Source organism: Ornithorhynchus anatinus, chromosome 20 (assembly GCF_004115215.2).
Source record: "Ornithorhynchus anatinus isolate Pmale09 chromosome 20, mOrnAna1.pri.v4, whole genome shotgun sequence".
Lineage (NCBI taxonomy): Eukaryota > Metazoa > Chordata > Mammalia > Monotremata > Ornithorhynchidae > Ornithorhynchus > Ornithorhynchus anatinus.
The window spans coordinates 4,224,972-4,252,653 of NC_041747.1; the positions used below are offsets into that span (position 1 = coordinate 4,224,972).

General features: G+C 45.4%; 1 protein-coding gene across 4 annotated transcripts in view; it reads right to left on the reverse strand.

The window, feature by feature from the left end:
* STARD13 (StAR related lipid transfer domain containing 13) overlaps positions 1-27,682 on the reverse strand; it is a 245,975-nt gene that overhangs the window by 110,561 nt on the left and 107,732 nt on the right. Inside the window, exon 1 of one of the 4 annotated variants that reach the window (XM_001511019.6) lies at positions 20,031-20,344. The exons of the other annotated variants lie outside the window; for them this stretch is intronic. Within the exon in view, the coding sequence (XP_001511069.2) occupies positions 20,031-20,154 (124 nt within the window). The 5' untranslated portion in view covers positions 20,155-20,344. Of the gene's footprint in view, positions 1-20,030; positions 20,345-27,682 lie in introns of those variants that run through there. 4 annotated transcript variants of the gene reach the window in all.

A 27,682-nucleotide genomic window follows, 5' to 3' on the forward strand; every position in this document is an offset into this window, starting at 1 on the left:
CACACACACACACAGCCAAACGAGGTACACATGAACACTTCCTAATTCCTTAACAGCATTCTTAATCATTAATAATGGTATTTGTTAAGTGCTTACTATGTGTCAGTCACTGTATTAAGTGCTGGGGTGGATACAAGCAAGTCAGGTTGGACACAGTCCCTGTCCCACATGGTGTGGCAGTCTCAATCCCCATTTTATAGATGAGGTAACAGGCACAGAGATGTAAAGTGACTTGCCCGAGGTGACAGAACAGTCAAGTGGCAGAGCGGGGATTAGAACACATGACCTTCTGACTCCCAGGCCAGTGCTCTACCCACTATGCCATGCTGCTTCTCACAGAATGTCTTGGGCAAATTGCAGGAGGGCGGGGGAATGTGTGTTGGGCTCTACAGGACAACCCTTGAAACCTGAACCAATGCTTCATCTTCTGAGGCAATTTAGCAGGTTTTCCAAGGAAAACATTGGAAAAATACCCAAGAGACATTAGGCTTCATGGACCATGGAAGTTGGCCATTGTCTTTTGGAAATTCGGCCTCGAATATGGAAAGAAGCTGGCTGTGCGGCCCAAAGGCTGGCCCCTGCTCCGACATTTGTTGAAATTCCTCAGAGAGTATATTCATCCGACTTAAAAAATGGCTTCTGTCACACTGTTTAGCAATGGGCCTTACAGAGGTGATTAACTGCCGCGTCACTATGAACGAGAAGTGCATCCGAGATTTATGAGCTACACTGAAATAGGTTGGCCTCCTCCCAGATTTATCGAACCACTGTGGATTGAGTTCTGAGGAGAAGCCGTGGTTAAAGAAGAAAATCAATTGGAGCTCCCCGCTCTGTTTCCTTTTCCTGGGGAACGCTAGGGCCCAGCAATGGGAAGATACATTCCGGATCATCCACAGAGGGCAGTGCTCTATTCTTAACCATTGATGCCTACTCTCGAGAAGATGCCTACTCACGAGAAGCAGCGTGGCTCAGTGGAAAGAGCATGGGCTTGGGAGTCAGAGGTCCTGGGTTCAAATGCCAGCTCTGCCGCCTGTCAGCTGTGTGACTTTGGGCAAGTCACTTCACTTCTGTTTCCCTCAGTTCCCTCATCTGTAAAATGGGAATTAAAGGCTGTGAGCCCCACGTCGGACAACCTGATTACCTGGTATCAACCCCAGCGCTTAGAACATTGCTTTGCACATAGTAAATGCTTAACAAATACCATCATTATTATTATTACTCTCCAGTGAAGCAGTTGGAGCTGGATTTCCAGACTTGCTCATCCCCCTCTCTGACCAAATGTGGGAGTTTCCAGTCGGAGCAGAAAAGGCCCAAAATGGTGGCTTTCTGGCCTATTAGCTCTTTGGGGCCTGCCTCCTCCCCATTTTCATTCAGAATAACAACAGTAGTATCTGTTAAGTGTTTACTAAGTGCCAATCACTCTACTGAGTACTGGGACAGATTCAAGATAATCAGGTCTGACACAGTCCCTGTCCCACAAAAGGCTCACAGCTTAAACAGGAGGAAGTAGGATTTAATCTTCATCTTGCAGATAAGGAAACTGAGGAATTAAGTGACTTGACCAAGGTCAAACAGCAGGCAGGTAGCAGAGCTGGGATGAGAACCCAAGTCCTCTGCCTCCCAAGCTCATGCTCTTTCCACTAGGCCATGCTGCTTTGCCCAAATGTTAACATCTTCCTAAAAATCTCTTCCCCACTCCCATCCCTGCACTTAAAATCCAAAGTTGACACCCTAGTTGTCTCATTTCATCTGCTTCTCACTGTATCGATTGTTAATGGTATGGACTGAGCCTTGCCTGTGTGTGGAGCACCATAGTAGGCGCTTTACTCTCCTACTTTCCCTTCAGTCATATGGCCAGGATTAAGCTGGTGCGAAGGAGTCTTTGAAAAACAGAACTTCGTCCTCCCCACAACCTCTCATCCTCCTTTGCCTCCTTATCCCCCAGCCTCCGAAGAGGTTCGTGGGACAGCATGGAAAGGCTCCCCGCTAAAATACGTAATGCTGGATGGCTCGATCGACAGTATAGATTGAGTGCTTATTCTGTATATAACACTCACAATACTAAATATTTAGGTGGGTACAATAGAGGCATGATTCCTGCCCTCAAAGAGCGCACAGTCCAGAGGGGAGACAGACAAAAACTAATTGCAGATAGGGACATGAAGATAAATGAATGCTTAGAGAGTCATAATAATGTTGGTATTTGTTAAGCGCTTACTATGTGCAGAGCACCGTTCTAAGTGCTGGGGTAGACACAGGGGAATCAGGTTGTCCCACGTGGGGCTCACAGACTTCATCCCCATTTTACAGATGAGGGAACTGAGGCACAGAGAAGTGAAGTGACTTGCCCACAGTCACACAGCTGACAAGTGGCAGAGCTGGGATTCGAACTCATGACCTCTGACTCCAAAGCCCGTGCTCTTTCCACTGAGCCACGCTGCTTCTAAGGTGATAAGTATAGGAGCGTTAAAGGTGATTGTGAGTGTCTAAGTGTGTAGTTGGGGCGTTTTCAAAAAATGGAAGGTGGAAGGACAAGGGGAGAAGAAAAGTCAATCTGACCCATCTCTTAGTGTTCCTCCGCTCTGGCCCCCTTGCATGATCTCTGCAGAGAAAACACTGGGGGCAAGCACTGCATGCTTTTGCGGGGAGACCATGAGGTCACATCTACAGGAGAAGCAACTTGGTGTAGTGGATAGAGTATGGGCCTGGAAGTCAGGTCATGAGTTCTAATCATGGCTCTATTTGTCTGATGCGTGACCTTGGGCAAGTCACTTCACTTCTCTGGGCCTCAGTTACCTCATCTGTAAAATGGGGATTGAGACTGTAAGCCCCAGATGGGACATGGACAGTGTCCAACCCAATTTGCTTGTATCCACCACGGTGTTTAGTACAGCGCCTGACACATAGCAAGCACTTAAAAACCAGAGTTATTATGATTATTACAGCTTAGGGTTCAGGTTCTGGGATCAGGGCTGTTCAGTGGAAATTCTCCACTTGTCTCCATAGCTGATAGTTTTCCTTGCTCCACCTGCTGGACGGCAACTCCCCCAAGTGCATCACTTTCTGACGGCTTAAACTGTGCCGTGACAACGCCTGGTCCGACGGGAAAACCTTGGGGGCTCTGTCAATACAAGACGATAATAATAATAATAATGTTGGTATTTGTTAAGCGCTTACTATGTGCAGAGCACTGTTCTAAGCGCAGGGGTAAACACAGGGGGATCAGGTTGTCCCACGTGGGGCTCACAGTCTTAATCCCCATTTTACAGATGAGGGAACTGAGGCACCGAGAAGTGAAGTGACTTGCCCACAGTCACACAGCTGACAAGTGGCAGAGATGATCCTTCTGAGGGTGAAATGTGCAGATCGGATGAAGGAATTTTTAGGTAATAACAGTGTTAGCTGAAGCCAATAGCGGCTGATCCATATTTGGTAGCTGCACCTGTTCCACAGAAATATTGCACATTTGTTCGAAGGGTCGCGCTAGCAAAGAGAGCCCTGTCAGAATCCATCTGTCTGAATCTATTCTCTGCCATTTTCCCAGCCTAAGACATTCCTCAAGGCCTATATAACAAGCTCCTTGTGGTGAGCAATGTGGTGGACACCACTTGGAAACCGGGTTTGTTCAGGACGAGACTGGAAACTCAATTCTGGAGTTTCTGAGACTTTAAATGAACACACAGACACTTTCTGTGAAAGCAAGGGCTGCATTCCAAGGAACTAGAATTTGGGCTCCTGAGCTATTTATGGTACACCAACCAAGCTTCCCTTCCAAATTGTACTGGTCAACATTGCTCACTCTTCTGTTAACACCTTGAAGAGTCTCATGTTCAGTGTCAGGGTACAGAAGCTCTGAGAAATGTATTTTGTTTACGTCAAATCCACCCAATACAGTGGAGAATAAAGATACTCACTTTTCAGCTACGAAGGAGAATAATTCAATAATGAGATGTTGAACATTTGAAGGGTGGGCAGGTTTTGTGGTATTGAAGGAAGGAGTTAGGGTGACCACAGTTTTGTTGATTTTAAGGAATAGAGTCTTCAAAAACAGACCATGAAAATATTACAAGGTTTGACATTAAATAGTAAAATTATTCTTTGAAAATATATTGGAATGCTTTTTTTCCAAACCTCAAGTCCCACCTGTCGTCCAAGTATGACTGTTCATTAACATGGTTTTCTTCCCTGTCCCTGCCCAATTCCTCAACCTGCAAGTGCCTCCCATTTCCTGTTTCCCTGTGCCATTCCCATGCTCTGAATTCATTCATTCAGCTGTATTTATTGAGCGCTTACTGTGTGCAGAGCACTGTACTAAGCACTTGGGAGAGTACAATACAACAGCAAACGGACACATTTTGCTCCCAGAGAGAGTTTACTGAATCCCTCCCCTCCTCTCCTGTGGCCCGCCCACACCTGCCCCACAGTGATTGAGTCAGCCAATCAGTTTTATTGAGCGCTTACTGTGTGCAAAGCACTGTATTCAGCGCCTGGAAAAGCACAACGATAAACGCACCCACTCCCTATCCACAAGGAGCTTCAGACTCTAAGCTCATTATGGGCAGGGTACGTGTCTGCTAATTCTCTTGTACTGTACTCTCCCGAGTGCTTAGAACAATGCTAATGCACATGGTAAGCGCAAAATTGCTATCATTTATAAAAGCAAAAATTTTTAAAAATGAGAAACCGAAGCTCCAAAACTCCCAGAGTAGGGCAGAAGCTGAAGTGGGTAAAAAAAAAAAATCAAATTCAGAACCGACGGGGCCTTGCAATTCAATTCTCTGACTTCTCCTTTGTCTTTCACATGCAGACAATTTGTTATGCAATAATTGAATTCGGGGTTCCTAAATCGCCAGGGGTACAGAGGGCCCATTTTGTGCATTCCCTTTGTTGTCGCCCCGGTGACATCTGAGGACCCCTTAGGCAGCAACAGCTCTCCGACAATCCCAAGCACACTTTCATGTGGATAAGGAAGAGAAGTATTACAATGCAGCTGTTCAGTGGAATTCTCCACTTGTCTCCCTGATAGTTTTCCTTGCTCCGCCTCCTGGATGGCGTGGGGCCGGAAAACCACAGCGCTGCGCGCAACCTGAAGAAACGCCAAGGAAACAGAATTTAAATGTGGATGAGGCATGATGCGTGCCACAACCAATGCTCCCCAAACCTCGGATCAAACCTCCCTCCGTAATCATCGGATCAGAGGTCTAGGCCTCTAAACGGGCGGGTCCGGCTTCCACTCTGCGGGATCATGTACCTATTCCGTGGTCCCTCAAGTCTGAAAAGTGACATTTCGCTCACTCCAACTGAGGACCACTCAATCAAGGCACACTATGTGCAGAGCACTGTACTTCGACACTAGAGGGGAAGCTTTTAACAAACCCTTCCTCACACATGCACTCGAGAGTGGTATGTCCGGCTAACTGGAGGTTACTTTGTGGCCAGGAAAAATGCCTTGCACTTTTATGGTACTCTCTCTAGTGGTTAGTAAAGTGGATCACACTCAGTCTGCACTCAAAAAGTATTCTTACTACTATCACCGCTAATAACAACAACCGGGTATTTGTTAAGCGCTTACTAGAGAAGCAGTGTGGCTCAATGGAAAGAGCAGGGGCTCGGGAGTCAGAGGTCATGGGTTCTGATCCCAGCTCCACCGCCTGTCAGCTGTGTGACTTTGGGCAGGTAACAACTTCTCTGGGCCTCAGTTTACCTCATCTGTAAAATGGGGATTAAGACTGTGAGCCCCATGTGGGACAACCTGATCACCTTGTATCCCCCGGCGCTTAGAACAGTGCTTTGCACATAGTAAGCGCTTAATACTATTATTATTATTATTAGGATCCAAGCAAATTACTAAGCACTGGGTGGGAAATGCGAGCAAATCCGGTTGGACACAGGCCCTGTCCTACTTCTGGCTCACAGTCTTAATCCCCATTTTACAGATGAGGGAACTGAGGCACCGAGAAGTGAAGTGACTCGCCCAAGGTCACACTGCACTCGAGTGGAGGAGCTGGGATTAGAACCCATGAGTGAAAGACTCCTGGGCCCGGAGTCATGCTGCTAAAACTATTATTAGCACATAAACTTGATTAGACTGTGAGCCCATCATTGGGCAGGGATTGTCTCTATCTGTTGCCAAATTGTCCATTCCAAGTGCTTAGTACAGTGCTCTGCACATAGTAAGCACTCAAATACTACTGAATGAACGTCCTCCTATGGCTTAGCTGTCACTACCCACACCACTGTTTTTAACTGGCCTCATTTCCAAGATACTTGTCAAATTTTCATTTTTATTCAGAATGCTAATAAACCGTATGGCTTAGGGGAAAGAGCCGGGGGCTTGGGAGTCAGCGGTCATGGGTTCTAATCCCGGCTCCGCCACAAGTCAGCTCTGTGACTTCAGGCAAGTCACTTACCTTCTCTATGCCTCAGTTACCTCATCTATAAAATGGGGATTAAGACTGTGAGCCCCACGTGGGACAACCTGGTTACCTTGCATCTACCTCAGTGCTGAGAACAGTGCTTGGCACATTGTAAGCACTTAAAAAATACCATCATTAGTATTATCGCAGGGGGAGAGAGGGAATTAAAAGAAACAGGAAGGAGTAAGGGGGATTTAACCCTTCTGAAATGAAAACGGACTTGAAGAGTCAAATTCTGACTTCTAAAGTTGGGTGGACTTTCCACCCGATTCGAGGAGAGTGGGAGGTCAAAACCCAGAGAGTGGAAAATGACCTATCATTTGATGAATTGATCAGCATTAACTCTTAGAACTATTTTAATAAGCCTGAGACTTCTTGGGAAACTCACTGTCAGAATCCAGGAAGAGATTAAGTGGGAGTAATGGGCTTTTTTTTCTTCTTCTTCTTCCCAGAACCCCTTGGGGTTAAATAATGAATGCCTTTCAAAACTTTCTAACAATGGAGAATGTCTTCTCCCATTACTCTGTGGGGGATTTACATGTGTCACTCCTATTAGCAAAAATAGGCTTTACCCTTGTAACTCTTCAGCGCATCAGAGGGAGAATAGATCCAGTGTGCTATAGTGTGCTTCCCACAGACAGATGGCTATCATTTCCAAATAAGATGCAGGAGGCTCTACATAGGCAAACCCCCATGATAAATAACAGGCTTTATGAACATCTCCTATGTTCCTTTTTGACCCCAAAACTCTTGAACAAGTAGCCCTAGACTTTCCTTCAGTGGTCTCACATAGAGAACGGGTCAATCTGTGTTGTAAGCAATTATATGAAGAATTAAAAGCTATTAAAAAGGCAACTGACTCCAAAGCTGGGAAACACAGTGTGAAAACTGTTCTACTCTCCTCATTTCCCGTTTGTTCCAAAGGGTGCCGTAGTTTTGCAAACTGAACTGAGAAAAACATCGTGGATAAGAATAAAAATTGTGCATCAGTTAATGGCCCCGACTCACCTTTCTTTGCGGAAAGAATGAAATATTCTTTAAGACAATATCTAACCTATGTAAAAGCTTTCAATGACATTTATGGTCACTCACCATCATCATCATCACCATCATCCCCTTCCCTCCCAACTGGACACCCCCTCCTTAGCTTTACTCAACCACCTCTTTCCCCTTCCTTAAATCCTTCCTAAAATGTTATCGCCTCTAGAAAGCATTTTGTTTTAAATGGTATTTATTAAGCTCTTGCTATGTGCCAGGGATTGTTCTAAGCGCTGGGGTAGATATGAGCTAATCAGGTTGGACATAGTCGGTGTCTCTCATGGGGCTCACAGTCTTAATCCCCATTTTATAGAAGGAGGAACTGAGGAACTGAGGTACAGAGAACTTAAGTGACTTGCCCAAGGTCACACAGCAGACAAGAGGCAGAGCCGGGACTAGAACCCAGGTCCTTCTGACTCCCAGGCCTGTGTTCCTATCCACTAGATGATACTGCTTCTTCACCCACTCTCCACCCCCTACTTCCCCCAACCTCTCTCTCTCATGAATTGGTCTTTCTATTTGGCATTTGTTTATTACTTTGTGTATTAACCATACAGAGGATGCCTGTTGTCTCTCCCAAAAGACTGCGAGCTTCTGGAAGGCAGGGATTGCATCTTGTTCCCATTTTGCTCATTCCCCAAACAATCAATGGTACTTATTGAGCACTTAATGTGTGCAGAGCACTGTTCTAACCTCTCCGGAGGGTTTAACATAAGACTTGGTAGACACGTTCCCTGTCCAGGACAAGCTTACAGTCTGGGGGGGAACACTTAGAGCAGAGTGCTCTGCAGTACAGTAAGGGCTCTATAAATGTTAATGTGGATACTAATGTTACTCCAGGATGTTAGGAGCAGCGTCTGATAACAATCCATGAAAAGCATCTTCCTTCTTCAAACTACTCAGACCCAACCCCTCTCTTCTGGCACAGTTTCTTCTTTTGGGGGTCTTTATCCCGGCAGGCAGTTCTGGTCAGGGTGCATCGGCCTTAAATGAAATCAATTTAAATCCCAATTTAATTCCCTGGCCCGGAAGCTTCAATTTAATCATTGCTTTCTATAGAAAGTGCAATTGTGCTGCTCGGTAGAACTTTAATTACTTTGCTCCTAGATCAGAAACTGAATTACGATTTGGATATCTTACTAACCCACGCTAACAAACGGATCATTGTGATGACTTTGGGAAAAAAAGCTATCTCCAATTCACTGGATTATTCTGCTTCAAGATGTTGATTTGTTTCCATTGACAATCTTTCCTTACATTTTCTTTCTAGACTCCACCTCCTTGCCAAGATATACCCCACTCTCCACAATCCCCAAAATTCTGGGAACTGCACTGGTAGGGGAGAGGACTTGACTCTGTTTTTATATACAAGAGATACAGTAGGGTTTATCGACAGGTAATCAACCCTGTTGTCTTTCACTGCCATACACTGCTGCTATCAGTACATCTTCAAAAGCATTTGCTGAGCACTTGTACACTGGTACCCTTGTTCACACTTGTACACTGTACTGTATACTTGGAAGTACACAATAAAGTTAGCAAATACCTACCCTCAAAGAACTTCAGTGGGGATACAATCCACACCTTGAGTCTGTCATGAAGCATCGCAGAGGTGCTTAATGGCTTCCTGGGTACTAATCCCAACTCAGAGACTTGTCTGTTGCGTTACTTTGGGCAAATCACTTCACTTCTCTGTGCCTCTGTTACCTCATCTGTAAAATGGGGATTGATACTGTGAGCCCCATGTGGGACAGAGACTATGTCCAACCTCAATTGCTTGCATCCACCCCAGTGTTAAGTACAGTGCCTGGCACAAAGTGCTTAACAAATAACACAATATTATTATTATTATTAATTATTATTATTATTATTAATGAAATCTCAAAGGCTCAGCCCTGAGGCCCTTTGGAGAGAATCTACAGAAGAATCAGATTTGGGCCCCTGAAATTGTCCACAGGCATGTCTGGGTTTGACTTATTGACAGAATTTCCTAAAAAAGACACTGCGACTATATAATCTTTAATAGAGATCTAAAGGTAGGTGTGTACATAGCTCTCCTTTATATTTGAAGGTGACAGGGCAGGCAGTGGGATTTCCACCCACGTAGGTAAATGTTCTTAATGGTATTTATTGAGGACTGACTGTGTGCCAAACACTATATTAAGCACTTGGGACAGTACAAGACATCAAAGACGGTAGATGCGATCCCTGCCCACAAGGACCTTACAATCTATGGGGGAGACACTAACTAAAATAGATTAGGGAAAGGGGAAATAGAGTACAAGAATATTCATGTAAGTATTGTGGGGCTGGGGTGCTTAGAAGATGTTGTTGGATGGTCTAGAACTTTCAATCATATATTGGAATATACTAATATCTATTCCCAGATGATGTCTTTGGGCTTTCGTGCCTTTCTAAACAACTTAAAAAAAAAACATTTTGTAGGTTTTTTATAGCATCTTAAAATATAATTTTCAAACACCTGACTTGGGTTTCGTTTTGATCATTGATTGGGCATGTGCTATTCACCCCATCCTCAACTCCACAGCACTTATGTCCATAACCTTACAGTACCATTTCCCCTTTCTGTAATTTATTTTAAGGTCTGTCTCCCCTTCTAGACTGAGCTTCTTATGCAATTCTATTGTCTTGCACTCTCCCAAGTGCTTAGCACTGTGCTCTGCACACAAGTGTTCCATAAATACTACTGATTGATTGATTTTTATCTATCTTGACTCGGTCCTTCTGAACTTCAGCCGGCATCACAATTACTCCACCTCCTCCATCATCACCCTCCTTCAAAAGCTAGAAGCTAAGCGTTTACTCTTTCACCAGCCTTGAAACTGACCCAAAAAGGCTTAACCAGGAAGAAGAGAAAAATATAAAGAGAGACTGAAACACCTACAGAAAGAGAGACAACCACTGAAAGAAAGGAGCAGGTGAGCACACCTGCCCCCTACACACACACAAATGTGTATATATATATATATTTTCATTCTCTATCTCCTTTCTCCCCTTCTTTCCCTTTCCACTTCCCCTTTTCCCTCCACCCCTCTTCTCTATCCTTCCCTCCCCCCAGATAGAGTCAGAAACTGGCATTTCCTTGGGAGGAACTTTGAAGCAGTGTTGAGGGGCTTTGATCACTAAGATGTTGAACTAATTATTTCTTAAGTGAAATACTAAGCCCTAGTCTGGGTTCCTTATAGATTTGAAAGCTGCACAATTCCAGCAGCAAGATGAAATTTTGATTTGGACGTCAACATTTTCCCAAGTGAATAAGTTATTTGCTTTTTTTTTTCCTGCCCTGAACTATTTTACAGTTATGCTGACAACTCACTTCCCAACCACTTCGCTGATACCAGGAAGGAGGGGAAGAACAAAGTTTATTAGTACTTGATTTTCAGCCAAAACAGCTGTAGCTTGTGCTCCTCAACTTGTACCTACAACACATATTCCCGTAAATACTCCCCATTTCACTGACTCCTATGAGGATGATTTAGGGGATACAGAATGCAGTGGATAGCCTTCTTAATAAAATGCCTTTGGATCCATGTTAGACAATGGGATATCAGTCTGAACATGGTTAAAAATAACCCAGTTATGATTTTAGTCCATCTACGCCGACAAGCTGAAATTCATAATCTTCCTGGTCTGAAAAATACACACGCAACACACAAAAGGAAAGTGTGCTACAGGATGGCTCAAATGGCTATGGATCAAAAAGGAAACAACATTTGTTACATGGGAGATGACACCCCATCCCAATGTTTTTCAGTCATATAACTCCTCATTTAACTCCCAGGTCGATAGCCTAATACCAGTTCAAGGTTAAAAGCTGATATATTAGAGTGACTTTTGAATAAACTCTACTGCACGCATGAATGATTTTAAAGCACCTCAAACCAAGAAGTTCTATTTGTTTCTTATTGAATCAAAACAATATCCAGGTATGGTGGATTTCCTCCCCTCTTTGCTTCTTGGTGTATAGAAGCAGTGATTAAAAGAGGCAATCATCTATAGCCGGGAGATTCTATTTGTACATAAATCATTAATGTAAATCCTTACCACCTACAAGTAACATTAGCATAATTGTGAATTGGAGAAACAAAAAGAGCAACTATGTTATGGAAAATCAGAATTGCAATCAACAGTGGTGTGGGAAAATAAATGACAGCAATATGAACTGAATTTACAGTAGTTGTTATTGCCCTGCATGGAAGTTGGTGATAGTCCCTTTGCTTCAAGAATCCTTTTAACTCAGCTATAGTAAAAATGGAAGAAAGGAAGGAAGGAGAGTGAGAGAGAGAGAGCAGGGAAGAAGGGAGATAGAAGGAAAGGATATAGATGGATGGACTGATACTGTCCTGTGTCCTTTTTGATATCGTGGAAAATGTTTGGAGGTAATGTGATAATAAGGAGCTTTCTCTCCTGATCATTCCCTAGAACGAAGTCCATAACCTTGTGTTCATATCACATCATAGGAATAATAATAATAATAATGTTGGTATTTGTTAAGCGCTTACTATGTGCCGAGCACTGTTCTAAGCGCTGGGGTAGACATAGGGGAATCAGGTTGTCCCACGTGGGGCTCACGGTCTTAATCCCCATTTTACAGATGAGGGAACTGAGGCACAGAGAAGTTAAGTGACTTGCCCACAGTCACACAGCTGACAAGTGGCAGAGCTGGGATTCGAACTCATGAACCCTGACTCCAAAGCCCGTGCTCTTTCCACTGAGCCACGCTGCTTCTAGGAAGCAACTGCTGACACTGAAAACCTGTTTTGACATGACAAGAACTCACTCAAACTCAATGGAATTAAGAGTTTCTAATGAAAGTAATGCTTGGTGTTTTGAGTTAGTTTACTCTTGGCAGCCGGTTACTTCCTGTGTCTAAGAGAAGTGACTTTAAATGAGACCATTAAAAAAAGATCAAAAGGTTTGGACATCAATTAGCTCTGAAACCATCAAAATATTGTTTCATGAATGTAAAAGAATCAACCATATGGATTCCATTTCCATTAAAATCCACAAGGGCTTAAAAATGAAGGGGAAGGGGGCTTGGGAAAACTCATTTGGATTTTATCAAACCCAAAACGTTTGAAAAGCAGTTCAAGATGTTTGCAGTCACCCATATCTGCTCGGTGTGCTACTCTCTGGAGAATTTCACTGTGGGTTTTCAATTCAGCACCAAGTCAATAGAGATTAGATTAAAAAAGGTGCCTAGATCTACCTGCCACTCACCCACCATGAAAAATGCCCACCTTTCTTGTCTCAACAGTAGAAGGAGTAATAGTAGTAACTGAATGTCCACTGGGTACAATACATTGCAGTAGATGGGAAGAACAAATATGAAAGTGATAAATTCCCAGCCCACAAGGAGGTCGTTGAACTGCACATGTGTGTGAATATTGACTTTTGTGGGGAATGCGCGTTTGCGAGGAGGTTTTATTTTTTGTTTTTTAGTGGTATTTAAGCACTTACTATGTGCCAGACTATGCTAAGCCCTGGGGTAGATACAAGTTAATCAAATTGGACACGGTCCCTGTCCAACCCAGAGTTCACAGTCTTAATCCCCACTTTACAGATGAGGTAACTGAGGCAAAGTTAAGTGACTGGCCCAAGGTCCCTCAGCAGACAAGTGGCAGAACTGATTCCCAGGTCTGGGCTCCTTCCACTAGGCCATGCTGTTTCTCGGCATTAAACGTTAATACTCTGTTAATATTTAAAATGTTAAAATGTTCAGCTCTGCATCCCTGCCCCCAAATTCAGTGGGATTGATACTACAATAATCAACCAATGGTACCTATTAAGTATCTTTCGAAGGAATATCACCATACTTAGCATTTGGCAAGTGGAAATAAAAGCACAACATACGGTCCATTAACATCTAGTGAAAAAGACCTAATAATTAGGCTCCAAAAGTGGGCAGAATGGATTATTTTAAAACCCGGGCTACTGAAGGGAGTACTTTACATCCTCTTCGCGTTTTGGACTTTTATCCACCAGCTACTCAAATTACACAGAGACAGAGAAGAGCCAGCGAAAGATGTTGCAGGTAGAGCTGACTACCTTTTAGAGAAGACTGCAAAGTCTCTCTGTGGATGGACATAGGGAAACCTATTGAATAAAGAAATCAACCCTGCTTCCCTGAATAAGAAGAGAGAACCAGGGAGACAAGGTAATATGGAAGAGCCAAGACTAGCTAGGATTTGAACAGGCCTCCTGGCAAGGCACATCTTCTTTTCAGCTACTGAGGTAGCGGAATCCTGGCGTGGGCATTTATGGAGAAGCCACAGCTGCAGCAGGGCCTATTAAATGACAGTTCCACTGCTCAGAAATCCATCGGAAGGGAAAGTAAAGTTGTATCAAGATAGACTTGATCATTACCAAGCCCTACAGTCAAAACACTTACAAAGGTTAAATCAACAAGCAATATTTGCTAGAAAAACATGAACATATTAAAATGCCTAAACAAAGCAGACCCTGCTGACAAAATATAGCAACGCTGAATTCCCTGTTCCAAGAGGTGATGCCCACATGCCATATTCTGAATGCTGTCTGGGTAGATAAAGGCACTTGAGGCCTTTTGATAGATAGGGAATCTCCAGATTTCAGATGAATACTGCGAATTGTATGGTGGAACCCAAGGCTTGGCATAGTGAGGGCCAGAAAGCAGTGAGGGCCAAAAAGCCATCTGAAGCTTAAAGGAAGAATACACTGGTCCATGACCTCCCTCGGCCCCAGGGCACTTATCCGTAATTTATTTATATTAATGTCTGTCTCCCCCTCTAAATTGCATGCTCGTTGTGGACAGGGAGCATGCCTACCAACTCTGTTATAATGTACTCTCCCAAGTGCTCAGTACAGTACTCTGCATACAGTAAGCGCTCAATAAATGCAACTGATTGATGACCACAGACCACACCCCTTTCCAGGGTCTGTTGTCTTCCACTGCTTGTCCTAGGCAAAGAAGCCTAGCATAGCTCAGCACAATCCTTCACCATTCCTGGAAAGCCAAGGCACGTCCATGTCCCCCTCACCATGGAAAACTAGAGAACGTTCCCAAACAGGGAGCCCGGGATCCAGGTGGAAGCGGTAGAGGAGCTACTGGAGAGGCAGCAGTACAGCTGGGCCACGCATCTGGACGTCTGCACCGCTCCCACAACATGGGTGAGGGCCAAGGAAAAGGGTTCTCAATATTACCCATCTCACACCCAGTTGCAGTGTCTGACGGGTTTCACCTCCGTGAAACCACAAGCGGAAGGCTACCCCACGCAAAGAAAATCCCAACTGCGCCACTGCACATCCGGACTCTCCGGGACAACCAGAACACCAGTCAGGCAGAAAGAACACAGCACAGGTTGCACAAGAGTTATTTAGATTGGAATTCGTCACCGCACTGGGCCAAACCGAGCTCACTGAGGAAGGCCAGACCACAGAGAAAATTAATCAATCAGAGAAAGCTGCTGGTTTCCCACTTGAGACTGATGGTTATCAGGCATCAGCTTTGCAGTCAGACGGACAGGTAGGCCCTTGTCCTGAAGCTCGCAAACATACTTTGTTTTAATAATAATAATGTTGGTATTTGTTAAGCACTTACTATGTGCAGAGCACTGTTCTAAGCTGGGGGAGATACAGGGTAATCAGGTTGTCCCACGTGAGGCTCATAGTTAATCCCCATTTTAGATGAGGTAACTGAGGCACAGAGAAGTTAAGTGACTTGCCCACAGTCACACAGCTGACAAGTGGCAGAGCCGGGAGTCGAACCCATGACCTCTGACTCCGAAGCCCAGGCTCTTTCCACTGAGCCATGCTGCTTCCCAGTTTTCTGGACTACCTCTTCACTTTATGGTTCCTCTAAGACAGAAGAACTCTTCCACTATCATAAGGACACGGGTCCTCATCAAAACACACACGGAACATTAGAAAAACAGTACGAGAACCTGGAGACCCATTACAGAAGTAACACTATCAATCAATGGTGTTTATGGAATGCTTACTATGTGTAGAGCACTGTACTAAGTGCTGAGCAGACACATTCCCTGCCCAAATCGAGTTTACAGGCTAGAGGGGGAGAAGGACATTAACATGAATACTTTACCATATCTCATTTACAGATATGCAAGTGCTGTGGGGGTGGGGCAAATATCAACTGTCAAAAGGTCACAAAGTGAATAGAGAAGCTATGGGCAATACTGATACACTGATCAAAGAGGTGTCAAATCACGGGTGGGCTGGGGTGACAAAATGTGGTGAAGAACCAGATCTAACAGACTTGGAAATCTCACCTACTACTGCCTCCTTCTTTGCCATGAGCCAAACATCAGTTTTGGACCAGCAACATTAGCTTCCCAGCATTAACCAAGAGGAAGATGTCTTCGATGGAAGTAGCCTGGCCTAGTGGAACTGCATGGGACTGGGAGTCAGAAGCCACGGGTTGGAGACCCAGTTCTACCTCTGTCTGATTTTTTCACTTAGGGCAAGCCCCTAAACTTCTCTGTGCCTAATTTTCTCTGCTGTAAAATGGGAATAAAACATCTATTCTCCTTCTCTCTCTTACACTGTGATGCCAGAAAATGATACAATCTGTTTTCAATCTGATTATTTTGAATTTGCTGCAGCGCTTATAAGAAGTAAGCACTTAAATGTGTCACTGTTTGTCATGGGGACTTTAAGGATGTCATTCAAGAACCTCCAGTGGTTGCCCATCCACCTAGGTATCAGAAAGAAACTCCTTACCATCGGCCTCAAGGCACTAAAATTACCATGCCCTCTACCTTACCTCCCTAATTTCCTAGTACAATCCAGCCCACACGCTTGGCTCATCTAATGCCAACCTACTCAACTGTACCTCGAGCTCCTCTATCTCGCTGCTGACCCTTCATCCCGTCCTGCTTCTGGCCTGGAGACCCCTCCCTCCTTCATATCCGACAGACAGTCATTCTTCCCACCTTCAAAGGCTTATTGAAGGCAGATCTCCTCTAAGAGGGCTTCCCTGACTAAGCTCTTCTCTTTTGCTCTCCTCACACTTCCTTCTGCTTTGCCCTTTCACTTGCACTTGCCCCCTTTTTTCACTCTTCCCTCAAGCCCACAGCACTTATGTACATATCCATAATTTATTCATAACGTCTCCCTCTCTAGACTACAAGCTCATTGTGGGCAAGGAACACGTCAGCTCTGGTACAACTGTATTCTCCTAAGAGCTTAGTTTAGAGCTCTGCATACAGTAAGTGCTCAAACATGACTGACTGATTGATTGTCTGGATTACTGCAGTTATATCTGATGCTCAAGTACTGGGCTCTCTCGCTAGTGATACTAACAAACTCTCAACGTCGCATCCCGAGAAGCAGCATGGCTTAGTGGAAAGAGCCTGGTCTTGGGAGTCAGAGGTCTTGGGTTCTAATCCTGGCTCTGCACTTATCAACTGTGTGACTTTGGGCAAGTCACTTAACCTCTCTGTGCCTCAGTTGCCTCATCTGTAAAATGGGGATTAAGACTGTGAGCTCCATGTGGGACAACCTGATTACCTAGCATCTACCCTAGCGCTTAGAACAGTGCTTGGCACGTAGTAAGCGCTTAACAAATACCATCATCATCATCATCACACCATCTGAAGCACTTGGAGAATGAAGTTAGTTGAAAGCAACTCCTTGGAACACAGGAAAAGTTATGGTTGTAGGATCGCTATTCAATGCTTCTCCCTCCAACACTTAGCCCTGAGAGTCATTGAGTTCAGGGAATACCTGTTTCGAAACTCCTTAGCCAGCCTCTAGGAAATAGACTGGAAGCCAAGGAGTGGGAGGAGAGGAAGAGTTCTGGAATGCCAATGCTAAGAAAGGCACGAGACAGAGTGGCTGGGGGCCCAGGGAGAGAAAGGTGAAGAGAAACTTGGTCACTTGAGCAAACTCGTTCTTGTCCTAAATCCCCTTGAGAGCTTAAGGCCCTTGAGGGTCGGGGCTTACAGAGTGCCTAGTACAGCGTACTGCCCATGATGAGTGTTCGGTTAATACCGACGCCTGGCTGATAGGTATATATATTTATCTGGAAGTTCTGTTAAGTGTCTACCTATTCATTAAACATTCCTATATAAAAGGTGCTTTTATTCTCAATAGCTGGCTGGTACAAGATGCCAGAATTGAAAGTCTTCTTAAGCATTTCATTTCTTTATGGCCCAAGTTCAGTATTTTAGCCCTGTGAGCAAGAAAGCCAGGAGTAAATCAGTTTGCATTTAAAAGCTCCTTTATGAAGCTGGTCACGATCTGTGGCAGGCAGGCAGTCAGACTTGCTCATGGAAACAGAAGTTGAGGTCTGTCTCGGAGAAGACTGCTTGGTCCCAGTCAAATAAACTGCTGGCATTCATTATAAGCCAAATAGTAAGCTGATTATGGGTAAACAGATATTCGTGTTCTGATAAAGCATTTTTTCTTTCATTCGTATTTATTGAGCACTTACTGTATGCAAAGCACTGTACTAAGCACTTTGGAGAATACAATATAACAATAAAGACACATTTCCTGCCCACAACAAGCTTACAGTCTAATTTCACACCTCTTTTCACAAATCTCTGGATCTCTCACCATATCAGAGCACTCACTAAGAACTTGGAAGAGTACAGTAGAGTTAAAAGTCCCAACCCTGCCCTCAAGGGGTTGACGGAGTGGGACGCTTACCGTAAATCAATTTCTAACCAGAGTTAAACTCTTCAACTCCCCTAAAGTAAATCCCCTCAGACATACATTTTCCCTAAATACTCGGTCTTTGGGATTTTCATATCATTTTTTTTCAGAGGCAGCATGATCTAGTGACAAGTGCATGGGACTGGAAGACCAGAGACCTGGGTTCTAATCCCAGCTAGACGATTGGTCTGCTGGGTGACCCTGGGCAAGTCACTTTATCAATCAATTATATTTATTGACTACTTTCTATTTGCAAAGCACTGTACTAAGCGCTTGAGAGGGTACAATACACCAGAGTTGGTAGACCCGTTCCCTGTCCACAAACCTCTCTGGGCCCCCGTTTCTTCATCTGTACAATGTCGATAAGGTATCCGCTCTCCCTACCTTTTAGACCGAGAATCTGGAGTGGGGCATGGATGGAGTCCTAATTGATTAGCTTGTATTTACCCCCAGTGTTTGGCAGAGTTCTGGCAGTCAGTGTTTAATAAATCTCACAATTATTTATTATTATACCACAGAAGTCTTTCTTCCAAAAGGCAGGTGGCTCCTATCTTTCCACACCAACGCTTGGACTATTTCTGCCCCTCCTTTCCTTGGAAAATTCTCCCAGTTACCCCAAGTCTTGTCGATCTGACAAAGTAGAGTGAAAGGGTGATGAAGAGCCACTAGAATAAACTCAGACTTAAAGAGCCTGGAGGTTAAATAAAATAAGTTCACCAGCCCACAAAAACATCTGCATCCCCGATCCTCCCCCTAGGCTACGCAGTTAGATGCCACATACTCAGCGGGTAGTCAATACACAGGAACAGAGGAGCCCTAAGGGAACAGTCTGCCATTACAAATAGTAAAACTTCTTACCAATGACTCTCCATAAGGCCTTTCTGAGTCTGGTGGCATAGCTTTGTCAACGAGCTTTTGGGGACTCTTCTAGCAGCCCTTTCTGGGCCACCACAAAAAGCAAGGAGACTGAGAAAAAAACAGTTTCATGGTTCATCCCCAGCATGTGACAGATGCACTGTTAGGGAGCTGATCCCATATTCCTGTTCCCAGTCAAGTCCAGCCAGAATACAGGGCCATGCTGGCTAGGGGAACCGGACCCTGAAATCTCCGGGACTGCAGTGCTCTCTAAGTAGCAGCGCCAGTGTAGCTCCAGCTTGCTCATGGGCCAACACTGGCAGTAAAGTTTGCAGGAGAGAGGTGGGTTCGGAAAGAGGAAAGTGAAGAAACTGAAGAGAAGGGAGGAGAAAAAGAGAAGACAAGGAAGAGGGCAAGTCGTTCTGCTCTCTCCCTAGGAGGTGTTTTCAGGCCTGACTAGAAGTCCAGAAGAAGGACGGGTATTCATTTTGCTCTAAGTGTGGGGGGCCCCGTACTGGGTGCTGGAAAAGAACGCCCAGGTGACAGTTTGGCCGCCCCCTGGCACCCTTTCCCGGGGCCTCACCCCTTGGGCCACGTCTGGGGCAGGGTCTTCGCTCAGCACAGGTGCGGGGTGCTGCCCATGGCTCCCATATTGCCAGCAACTGGCGGAGGACAGGGTGGATGAGATGTCCTCGCCCGGCCCAGGGAGCTGGTGGCCAAGAAGGCCAAGTTGGCCAAGGGCCAACTCTTCCCTCCTTCCCCGGTGGGGGGCTGCAGGTTCCCCCCTCCTCTGGGCCTTCGGGGTGGGGGCGGCCCGCACCCTCCAGGCTCATGGGCAGGAGGTGGAGGGAGCCTGACAGCTGCCGTCTGTGTGGGCGAGGGGTCCCCTCCTTCCTCCACCCTCGCAGCCCTTCACCCCTTCGCTGCGGGACGGAGGGACCCGAGAAAGCCGCTGTCGGGGAAGCCGCGGGGGGACAAGCCCTCGCCCCAGGCGGGGTGCGGGGCCAACGAAAGCCCCCGACTGCCGGCCCCGGCGCCACTGACCTGCCAGCCGCCTCTCGCGGACGTTTTTCCAGAGTAAATCCCAGGCTTTGGCCGTGGAGTCCCGCAGCTGCTCGCTCAGCGAGCGCCGAAGCAGGGGCTTGGCGGCTCTGCGCCGGCTGCTCATTATAGATCCGTCTGCGCCCACCCTGGCCCACCTCGGCCCACCTGGCCCCGCCCGGCCCGGCTCAGCCCCTGCGAGCGCTCCGAGCCCCCCGGCACCCCATGGGGCGCCCACACTTATCGCCGCCAGGCCCGCCCAACCTGGGCGCTAGGGCTCCATCCCCGCCTTCTATCCTCCTCCTCTTCTTCTCCCCTCCCCGCTCTCAGGGGCCGCTGGAGTCCAGGTTCACTCCAGGACCGCCCCCACCCTCTCCTTCCCCACCTCCTCTCTTCCTTCCCTCTCCCCCTCTCCTCTCCCCTTCTCCTTCCCTCTCCCCTTCCCTCTTTTTCCCTTCCTTCTTCCCTTCTCCTTCCCTCTCCCCTTCCTTCCTTCTCCTTCCCTCTTTTTCCCTCTCCCCTTCTCCTTCCCTCTCTATCCCCTCCTTCCCTCTCTTCCCCTTCTCCTCTCCCCTTCTCCTCCTTCCCTCTCCCCTTCTCCTTCCCTCTCTTCCCTCTCCCCTTCTCCTTCCCTCTCTTTCCCTTCCTTCCCTCTCCCCTTCCCTCTCTTTCCCTTCCTTCCCTCTCCTCTTCCCTCTCTTTCCCTTCCTTCCCTCTCCTCTTCCCTCTCTTTCCCTTCCTTCCCTCTCCTCTTCCCTCTCTTTCCCTTTCTTCCTTCTCCCCTTCTTCTTCTCTCTCCCTCCCCGTCTCCTCGCCTCAAGTGCCTGGACCAGATGTTCATCAACTTCAGACACTTTCCACCTCTCCCCGCGCCTCTCCCCCCAATTCAGTTTTACTGTTCCTTCTCTCCTCCCTCTAGCTCCTTCCCACGGCACCGATTTGGGAAATAGAGAAAGCGTGCCTTCCGGATAATTGTCCGGATTTTTCCGATTCGAAGATATAAAATGAGTTCAACTCGCATCGAAGTTTCAAGCCGACGGCGAATTTGCCCTTCACAGTTGATAGCACTTTTAATCTGGGGGCTGGGCAATAAGAACTTGGGCAAGAAAGCCGGGATTTTCCAGGTGCTCTCGAGATTTATTTATGTGCATAGTGGACCCTGTTAATCTTTCATTTGAACCTCTGAAAGCAACCACCTGATGTAAACAGATTAGACCATGTTGGAAGAAAAAAATAACACAACTACACCTTGGCTTTTTAACAACGCATATGTAGGATTACTGAAAAGTAAAAACATTCAGAGTTGGAAATCTGATTGGGGCAGGTGGGATAGGCGTAAACAGGGATTTCACATTTGAAAGGATTAGGGCGAATGTACTTGAGTGGGTGCGAACTGGAGGTACACAGCGTTTTGGCTAATATCAGAGGGGTGCGAGCAAAAGCCTTTCACTTTCAATGTCGGGAAAGAAAAACGTTCCCATTGTTTGGAAGGGTCTGAAGGGTCCTATGGGATTCTCAACTCTACTCCGTGCTGTTGGAGCATTTCTGGATTAGATAATCAAATTTCTCTGGCCTCAGTTTAGCCATCCATAATAATAACAGTAATAATAATAATGGTATTTTGTTAAGCGCTTCCTAGGTACCAAGCACTGCTCTGAGCACTGGAGATACAAGGTAATCAGGTTGTTTCAAGCCGGGCTCACAGACTTCATCCCCATTTTACAGATGAGGTAACTGAAGCACAGAGAAGGTAAGTGTGTTGCCCAAAATCACACAGCTGACAAGTGTTGGAGGCCACATTAGACCCCACAACCTTTGACTCCCAAGCCTGTGCTCTTTACACTGAGCCATGCTGCTTCATAAAATGTTCTTGTCTACTACTTGACAAAGTACTGTGAGGTGTTCGGAGGTTATTATTCTAAAAGGACACCGGGACATTTATGAGAAAAGCACTTGTACCAATTTAATTTTCTAGACGGCATTACTGCAATATTTAAGGTATACCCACCTGGAGTTTTATAATTAGCTACTTTACTCTTGCATTATGGAAGACAGCCTAGATAAATGCTACTTCAAAAATTTGAAATTCTATTCATGAACTACTCATATGGTCTTCTTGGAGTTCTGAAATTAGTTTAAAATATTCCTCTGATTTTCAAATTAGTTCAAATACTGACGAACCCAGGGAGGCTACCGAGTCATAGAAATAAAAAGAAAGTAACTTTCTTCTCCAGGAAGTCTTTCCCGATTAATTTTTCCTCTCCCCACCTACATGGCCCCCCCACTGCCATTTCAGCACTTGTCACTTCAACTTTTAGACAATCTCCCTCCCCCTCTCCCTAAGCAATTTTACAAACCTATCTTTAGATTTTATCGCTTCCTCCTAATTTATTTTACTGCTTGCCTACCCCACTTCACTAGATATAAACTTCTTTAAGGCAGGGATCATGACTACTGATTCTCTTTTTGCTTTCCTAAGCACTTACTACAGTGTAGGTGTTAAATAAATACTATTAACTGATTGCTTGAGAGCTGCTGTCCAACCTGGCCTGGTTTGGGGAATCGGCACCAGGAATCCTTTCTAATCCATCCTCAGCTTTCAATGAGTGTAACAGTAACAAATATGTTCAGTCAGAAACAGGATTTGTGTAATCTAGAGTGGCTGCTAGAGAGGGGGACAACAAAACGTGTCACAACCACATTCTCGGGCACAAATGGATTGTATTTCAATTAGGACAGCTCTCCCTATTGGATCAAAGGAAGTGGCAGAAACGTTATCTACACAAGTAGAGAAAAAGGAAAACTCAGTGAACACAAAGGCACAATCTTACTGCTCTTTAGGTCTAAGGGTGCCAGTGCCCCACCATTTTCTAATCTGACCTTGTCCAGGAGCTGCAGAATGATGTTTGTCTCAAAATAGATGGGCCCTGTTTCAGCAAACCAATCTAAGATGAAGTCTGGTAATATATGTCGGTTGAGGCTGATTCCCCTCAGTGTAAATGGATTTCAGTCTGACCAGAATGTGCCAGATGGAAAGCTGAACAGGTGCAGCCCTGGGCAGTTGACCATCACCAGCTGCAATCAATCAAGGGTATTAACTGAGAACTTCTTGTGTGTAGTGCACCATACTAAGTGCTTGGAACAATAATAATAATAATGATTGTGGCATTTGTTACACACTTACTATGTGCCAAGCGCTGTACTGAGCACTGGAGTATCTACAAGATAATTGGGTTGGACACAGTCCTTGTCCCACATAGGGCTCATAGTCTTAATCCCCATTTTACAGATCAGGTAACTGAGGCATAGAGAAGTGAAGTGACTCACCCAAATTCACACAGCAGACAAGTGGCAGAGCTGGGCTTAAAACCCTAGGCCTTTTGACTCCCAGGCCCATGCTCTTTCCACTAGACCATGCTTGTTTCTCACACTGCTTGGAAGAATAGAGTCAGTAGACAAGATCCCTGTCCTTGAGGAGTTTACAATCTAGATGTGCCTGTTAATTGCTATATTGTACTCTCCCAAGCATTTAGTACTGTGCTTTGCACACAGAAGTGCTCATAAATATGGCTGAATGAACAAATGAAGGGAAGACAGACATTAAATTAAATTAGAGATGGAGGAGGCAACCATACTGGGGAAGGAAGGAGAGTACTTAAGTGCTTAGGGCCTACAGATGAAAGGGCAGAGGTGACAGGGAAGGAAGGAAAAGTACAGTGGAGAGATGAGGGATTAGTCAGGGAAAGCTTCCTGGAGGAAATGTAGGGCTTTGGAGATGGATAGAGTGGTGATCTATAGCAAAGTAGGAGAGTTCCAGGCAGGAAGAAGGTATGAACAAGGGCCAACAGCAAAAGGGACAGGATTGGGGCCCAGTAAATAGGTTGACATTAAAGGAACAAAGTGTACTGACTGGGTTGTAGAAGAAGAGGAGTAAGGATAGGTAGCAGGGAGAGAGACGATTAAATGTCTTAAAGCTGATGGTGAGATGGATGGGCAACCACTGAAGGTTTTCGAGGAGTGGGGAAGCTGTACCTACAACATTTGTTCTAGAAAAATGCAGGATAAAGGGTTTCCCCAGTCCTGTAGGAGACCTCAATGATAGGGAGAGCTATTCAAGCTGCAAATCCATTTGGGTCCTCTCTCATCAATCAAATCAGAGAAGCAGTTTGGCTTAGTGGATAGAACACGGGCCTGGAAGCCGGAAGGACCTGGGTTCTAATCCCAGCTCCAACATTTGTCTGCTGTATGACCTTGGGCATGTCACTTCCCTTCCTCAGTACCTCAGTTCCCTCATCTGTAAAATGGAAATTAAGACTGTGAGTTCCATTTGGGACATGGACTGTGTCCAACCCAAATAACTCCTATCTACCCTGGTATTTAGTACAGGGTCTGGCAAAGGTATTTATTGAGTGCATTTTCAATACAATAGAATTGGTAGACATGGTTCCTTCCTTCAAAAGAGTTTACAATCTAGTGGGGGAGACAGGCATTAAAATAAACTTCAGACAACCTGAGAAGCACAAAATATAAAGATCTGTACTTAAGTGGTGTGGGAGGAAGGGTGAATATTAGAGTTTTTAAGGGGTTGGGGTGGGGTGAGCAGAGAATCAAAGTGCTTAAAGGGTTACAGACCCAACTGCATAAGCAATACAGAAGGGAAGGCAAATGCTTGGGAAAAAGAGGGATTAATTACGGAAGGCCACTTGGAGATGTGAGTTTAATAAGGCTTTAAGGGGAGAGTGGGTGGTCTTAAAATTGCCGATCTGTAACTGGGTTCTAGTTACAGTTCTAGTGAGAAGCAGCGTGGCTTAGTGGAAGGAGCACAGTCTTGGGAGTCAGAGGACATGGGTTCTAATCCCCATACTGCCACTTGTCTGCTGTGTGATCTTGGGTAAGCCACTTAACTTCTCTGTGTCTCAGTTAATTAAAAACTATGAGCCCCACGTGGGACAACCTGATTTATCCTGTATCTACCCCAATGCTTAGAACAGTGCTTGGCATACAGTAAGTGCTTAACAAACACCATCATTATTATTATTATTCTAGTCCCAGCTCTGCCACTGGGCAAGTAAATAAACCTCTCAAGGCCTCAGTCTTCTCATTTATAAAACTGGGGTAAGATACTTGCTTTCCCTACCTCTTAGATTGTGAGTACGTGTGGGATTAGTGACTGTGAATGATCTGATTATTTCTATTTACCTGAAGCCTTAACATAGTGCTTGACACCTACTAAGCATTTTATGAATACTTTGATTATTGCTATTCAAGCTTGCAAATGAAGTGAAAGAAAGCCACATAGGGTTGGGGGCTGGGGAAGGGAAAAGAAAACTTCTGCTTATTCCCAGACCTCCGGCCCCAACTCTGGCGAAGCAGTGTGGTTTAGTGACTACAGCACAGGCCCGGAAGTTAGAAAGACCTGGTTTCTAATCCTGACTGCCACGTGTCTGTTATGTGACCTGGGGAAAGTCACTTTCCTTCTCTGTTCCTCAGTTAACTCATCTGTAAAAAGAGGATTAAGAGTGTTCACACTCCGTGGCACAGGGACTGTGTTCTACCAGATAAACTTGTACCTACCCAAGAGTTTGGAACAGTGCTTGGCACACAGTAAGCACTTAACAAGTACCATAATAATAATAGCCCCCAATTTATCCTCTCCTGCCCTGACTGGCAGCAAAGCCTTCCAAAAGGATGTGGATGGCATGTAACTGGGGGGGCAGTTACAAACCCGGGGTTCTAAAATGAATTAAAGCATTTCTGAACACCACTGCCTTCTCTCTCCATACCCTGGAGTCCTGGCTCACATTCCCTTAGCCTAGAGGCGAAAAACTCTTTTTTTTTTTTTTTAAAAAAAAAAAGGTATTTGTTAAGCACTTGTCATTTGTCAGCCCTGTTCTAAGCACTAGGATTCTATCAGTTAATCGTGTTGGATGTAGTCGTTGTCCACATAGGGCTTACAGTCTAAGTAGGAAGGAGAACAGGTATTGAATCCTCATTTTACAGATGAGTAAACTGAGGCAACTGAGAAAAAGACGCTTTTCTTTTCTCCTTCTCCATCACCCAATGCTCTAGTTCTTCCTTCCTCCTACCATCACCACCACCGCTCCCGCCATCACCAGCACCGCGAGCTGGAAGGGAGAACGGGGAGGTAAAACCACCCCAAAATTGCCTAGGTCTGTATGCCTGCTCTTTCTGCCAATCGGTAACGTTTGCCCCTCTCTGGGGATCTCCTCATTGAAAATACATACTACTGAATGAAAAGTGGCATAGCCTAGTGGAAAGAGCATGGGCCTGGAGTCAGTAGGACCTGGGTTCTAATCTGAGCTCTGCCACTTGTCTGCTGGGTGACCTTGGGCAAGTCACTTCACTTCTCTGTGCCTCAGTTATCTCATCTGTAAAATGGGGATTAAGACTCTGAGCCCTATGTGCGAGAGGGACCGACTCCCTTATATCTACCCTAACGCTTAGTACAGATAGAACTTAACAAATACCACAACTATTATTATTAGAGCAAAACTCCCCCACTATTCTTCCTCACAATGAAGCCAGATAAGCCCTGGGAACAAGCTGCCCCGCCTTCAGAAGCACAGAGATGGCATCTCAAACACGTTGGCCTCGGCCCCTTTGGCCCCGTGGACATTTCACTGCAATTCACTGTGACATTTATGAAAGACAACAGTTCACATTTGAGAGTGCTAGTACACGTCCATACGATTAAATAGGACGACCTATCACCACTGGATTTTAACTCATTATTACGCATGAGCCCCAGAAGGACATATCAGTTTGAATAGACCCTTCCCAATGAGGGTGGACTTGGGGTTTTGCTGCCGGTTCCTTCCACAGTATTAATTGTAACTGCACCCAGGGGAGAGTTACAAAACCGAAAGCAACAAGAGGTCCCTGCCCTCAAGGAGCTTACACAGAAGCAACCTCACAAGAAGCACCTGCCAGGGAGCCATAAGGACCTGGGTTCTAATTCTAGCTCTGCCAACTGCTCGCTGTGTGACCCTGGGCAAGTCACTTAACTTCTCTGTGACTCAGTTTCCTCAAGTGTAAAAGGGTCCCACCTGTTCTCCCTCCTGCTGAGACTGTGCACCTCATGTGGGGCAAGGACTGTGTCTAACCTAATTAACTTGTTCCTACCGCAGAGCTTTGAACTTAACACTTAAAAAAAAATTTTTTTAAAGATACGACTGGTGACACAGAGAGATGAAGGAAAATATCCTTCAAACCTGAAGCTATTTCTAGTCTTTCAGTTCTGTTTGAATAATTCCACCCTTCCAAGTTCCAGAAATTTGGGGATGGGCATTCCTGTTCATTTACTTTGAACTTGGCCTGCAACTGGGGAGTCCTGAGGTGTTTCGGCCCTACCACTGTTCTAACCTGTCACTTTGACAAACCACCAAACCACCCGATGACATTGAGCCACTGAAGAAGCCGGGGAGGTGGAGATGATTCCACAGCTCAGATAGCATTTAACTGAGCAGAAGCTTCAAAGATTTTTTTTTTTTTAAAATGGTATTTGTTAAGCACTTCCAATGTTCCAGGCACTGTAGATACAAGCTAATCAGGTTGGACAGAGTCCCTGTCCCACGTGGGACTCATCGTCTTAATTCCTCACTTCATAGATAAGGGAACTGAGTCATAGAGAAGTG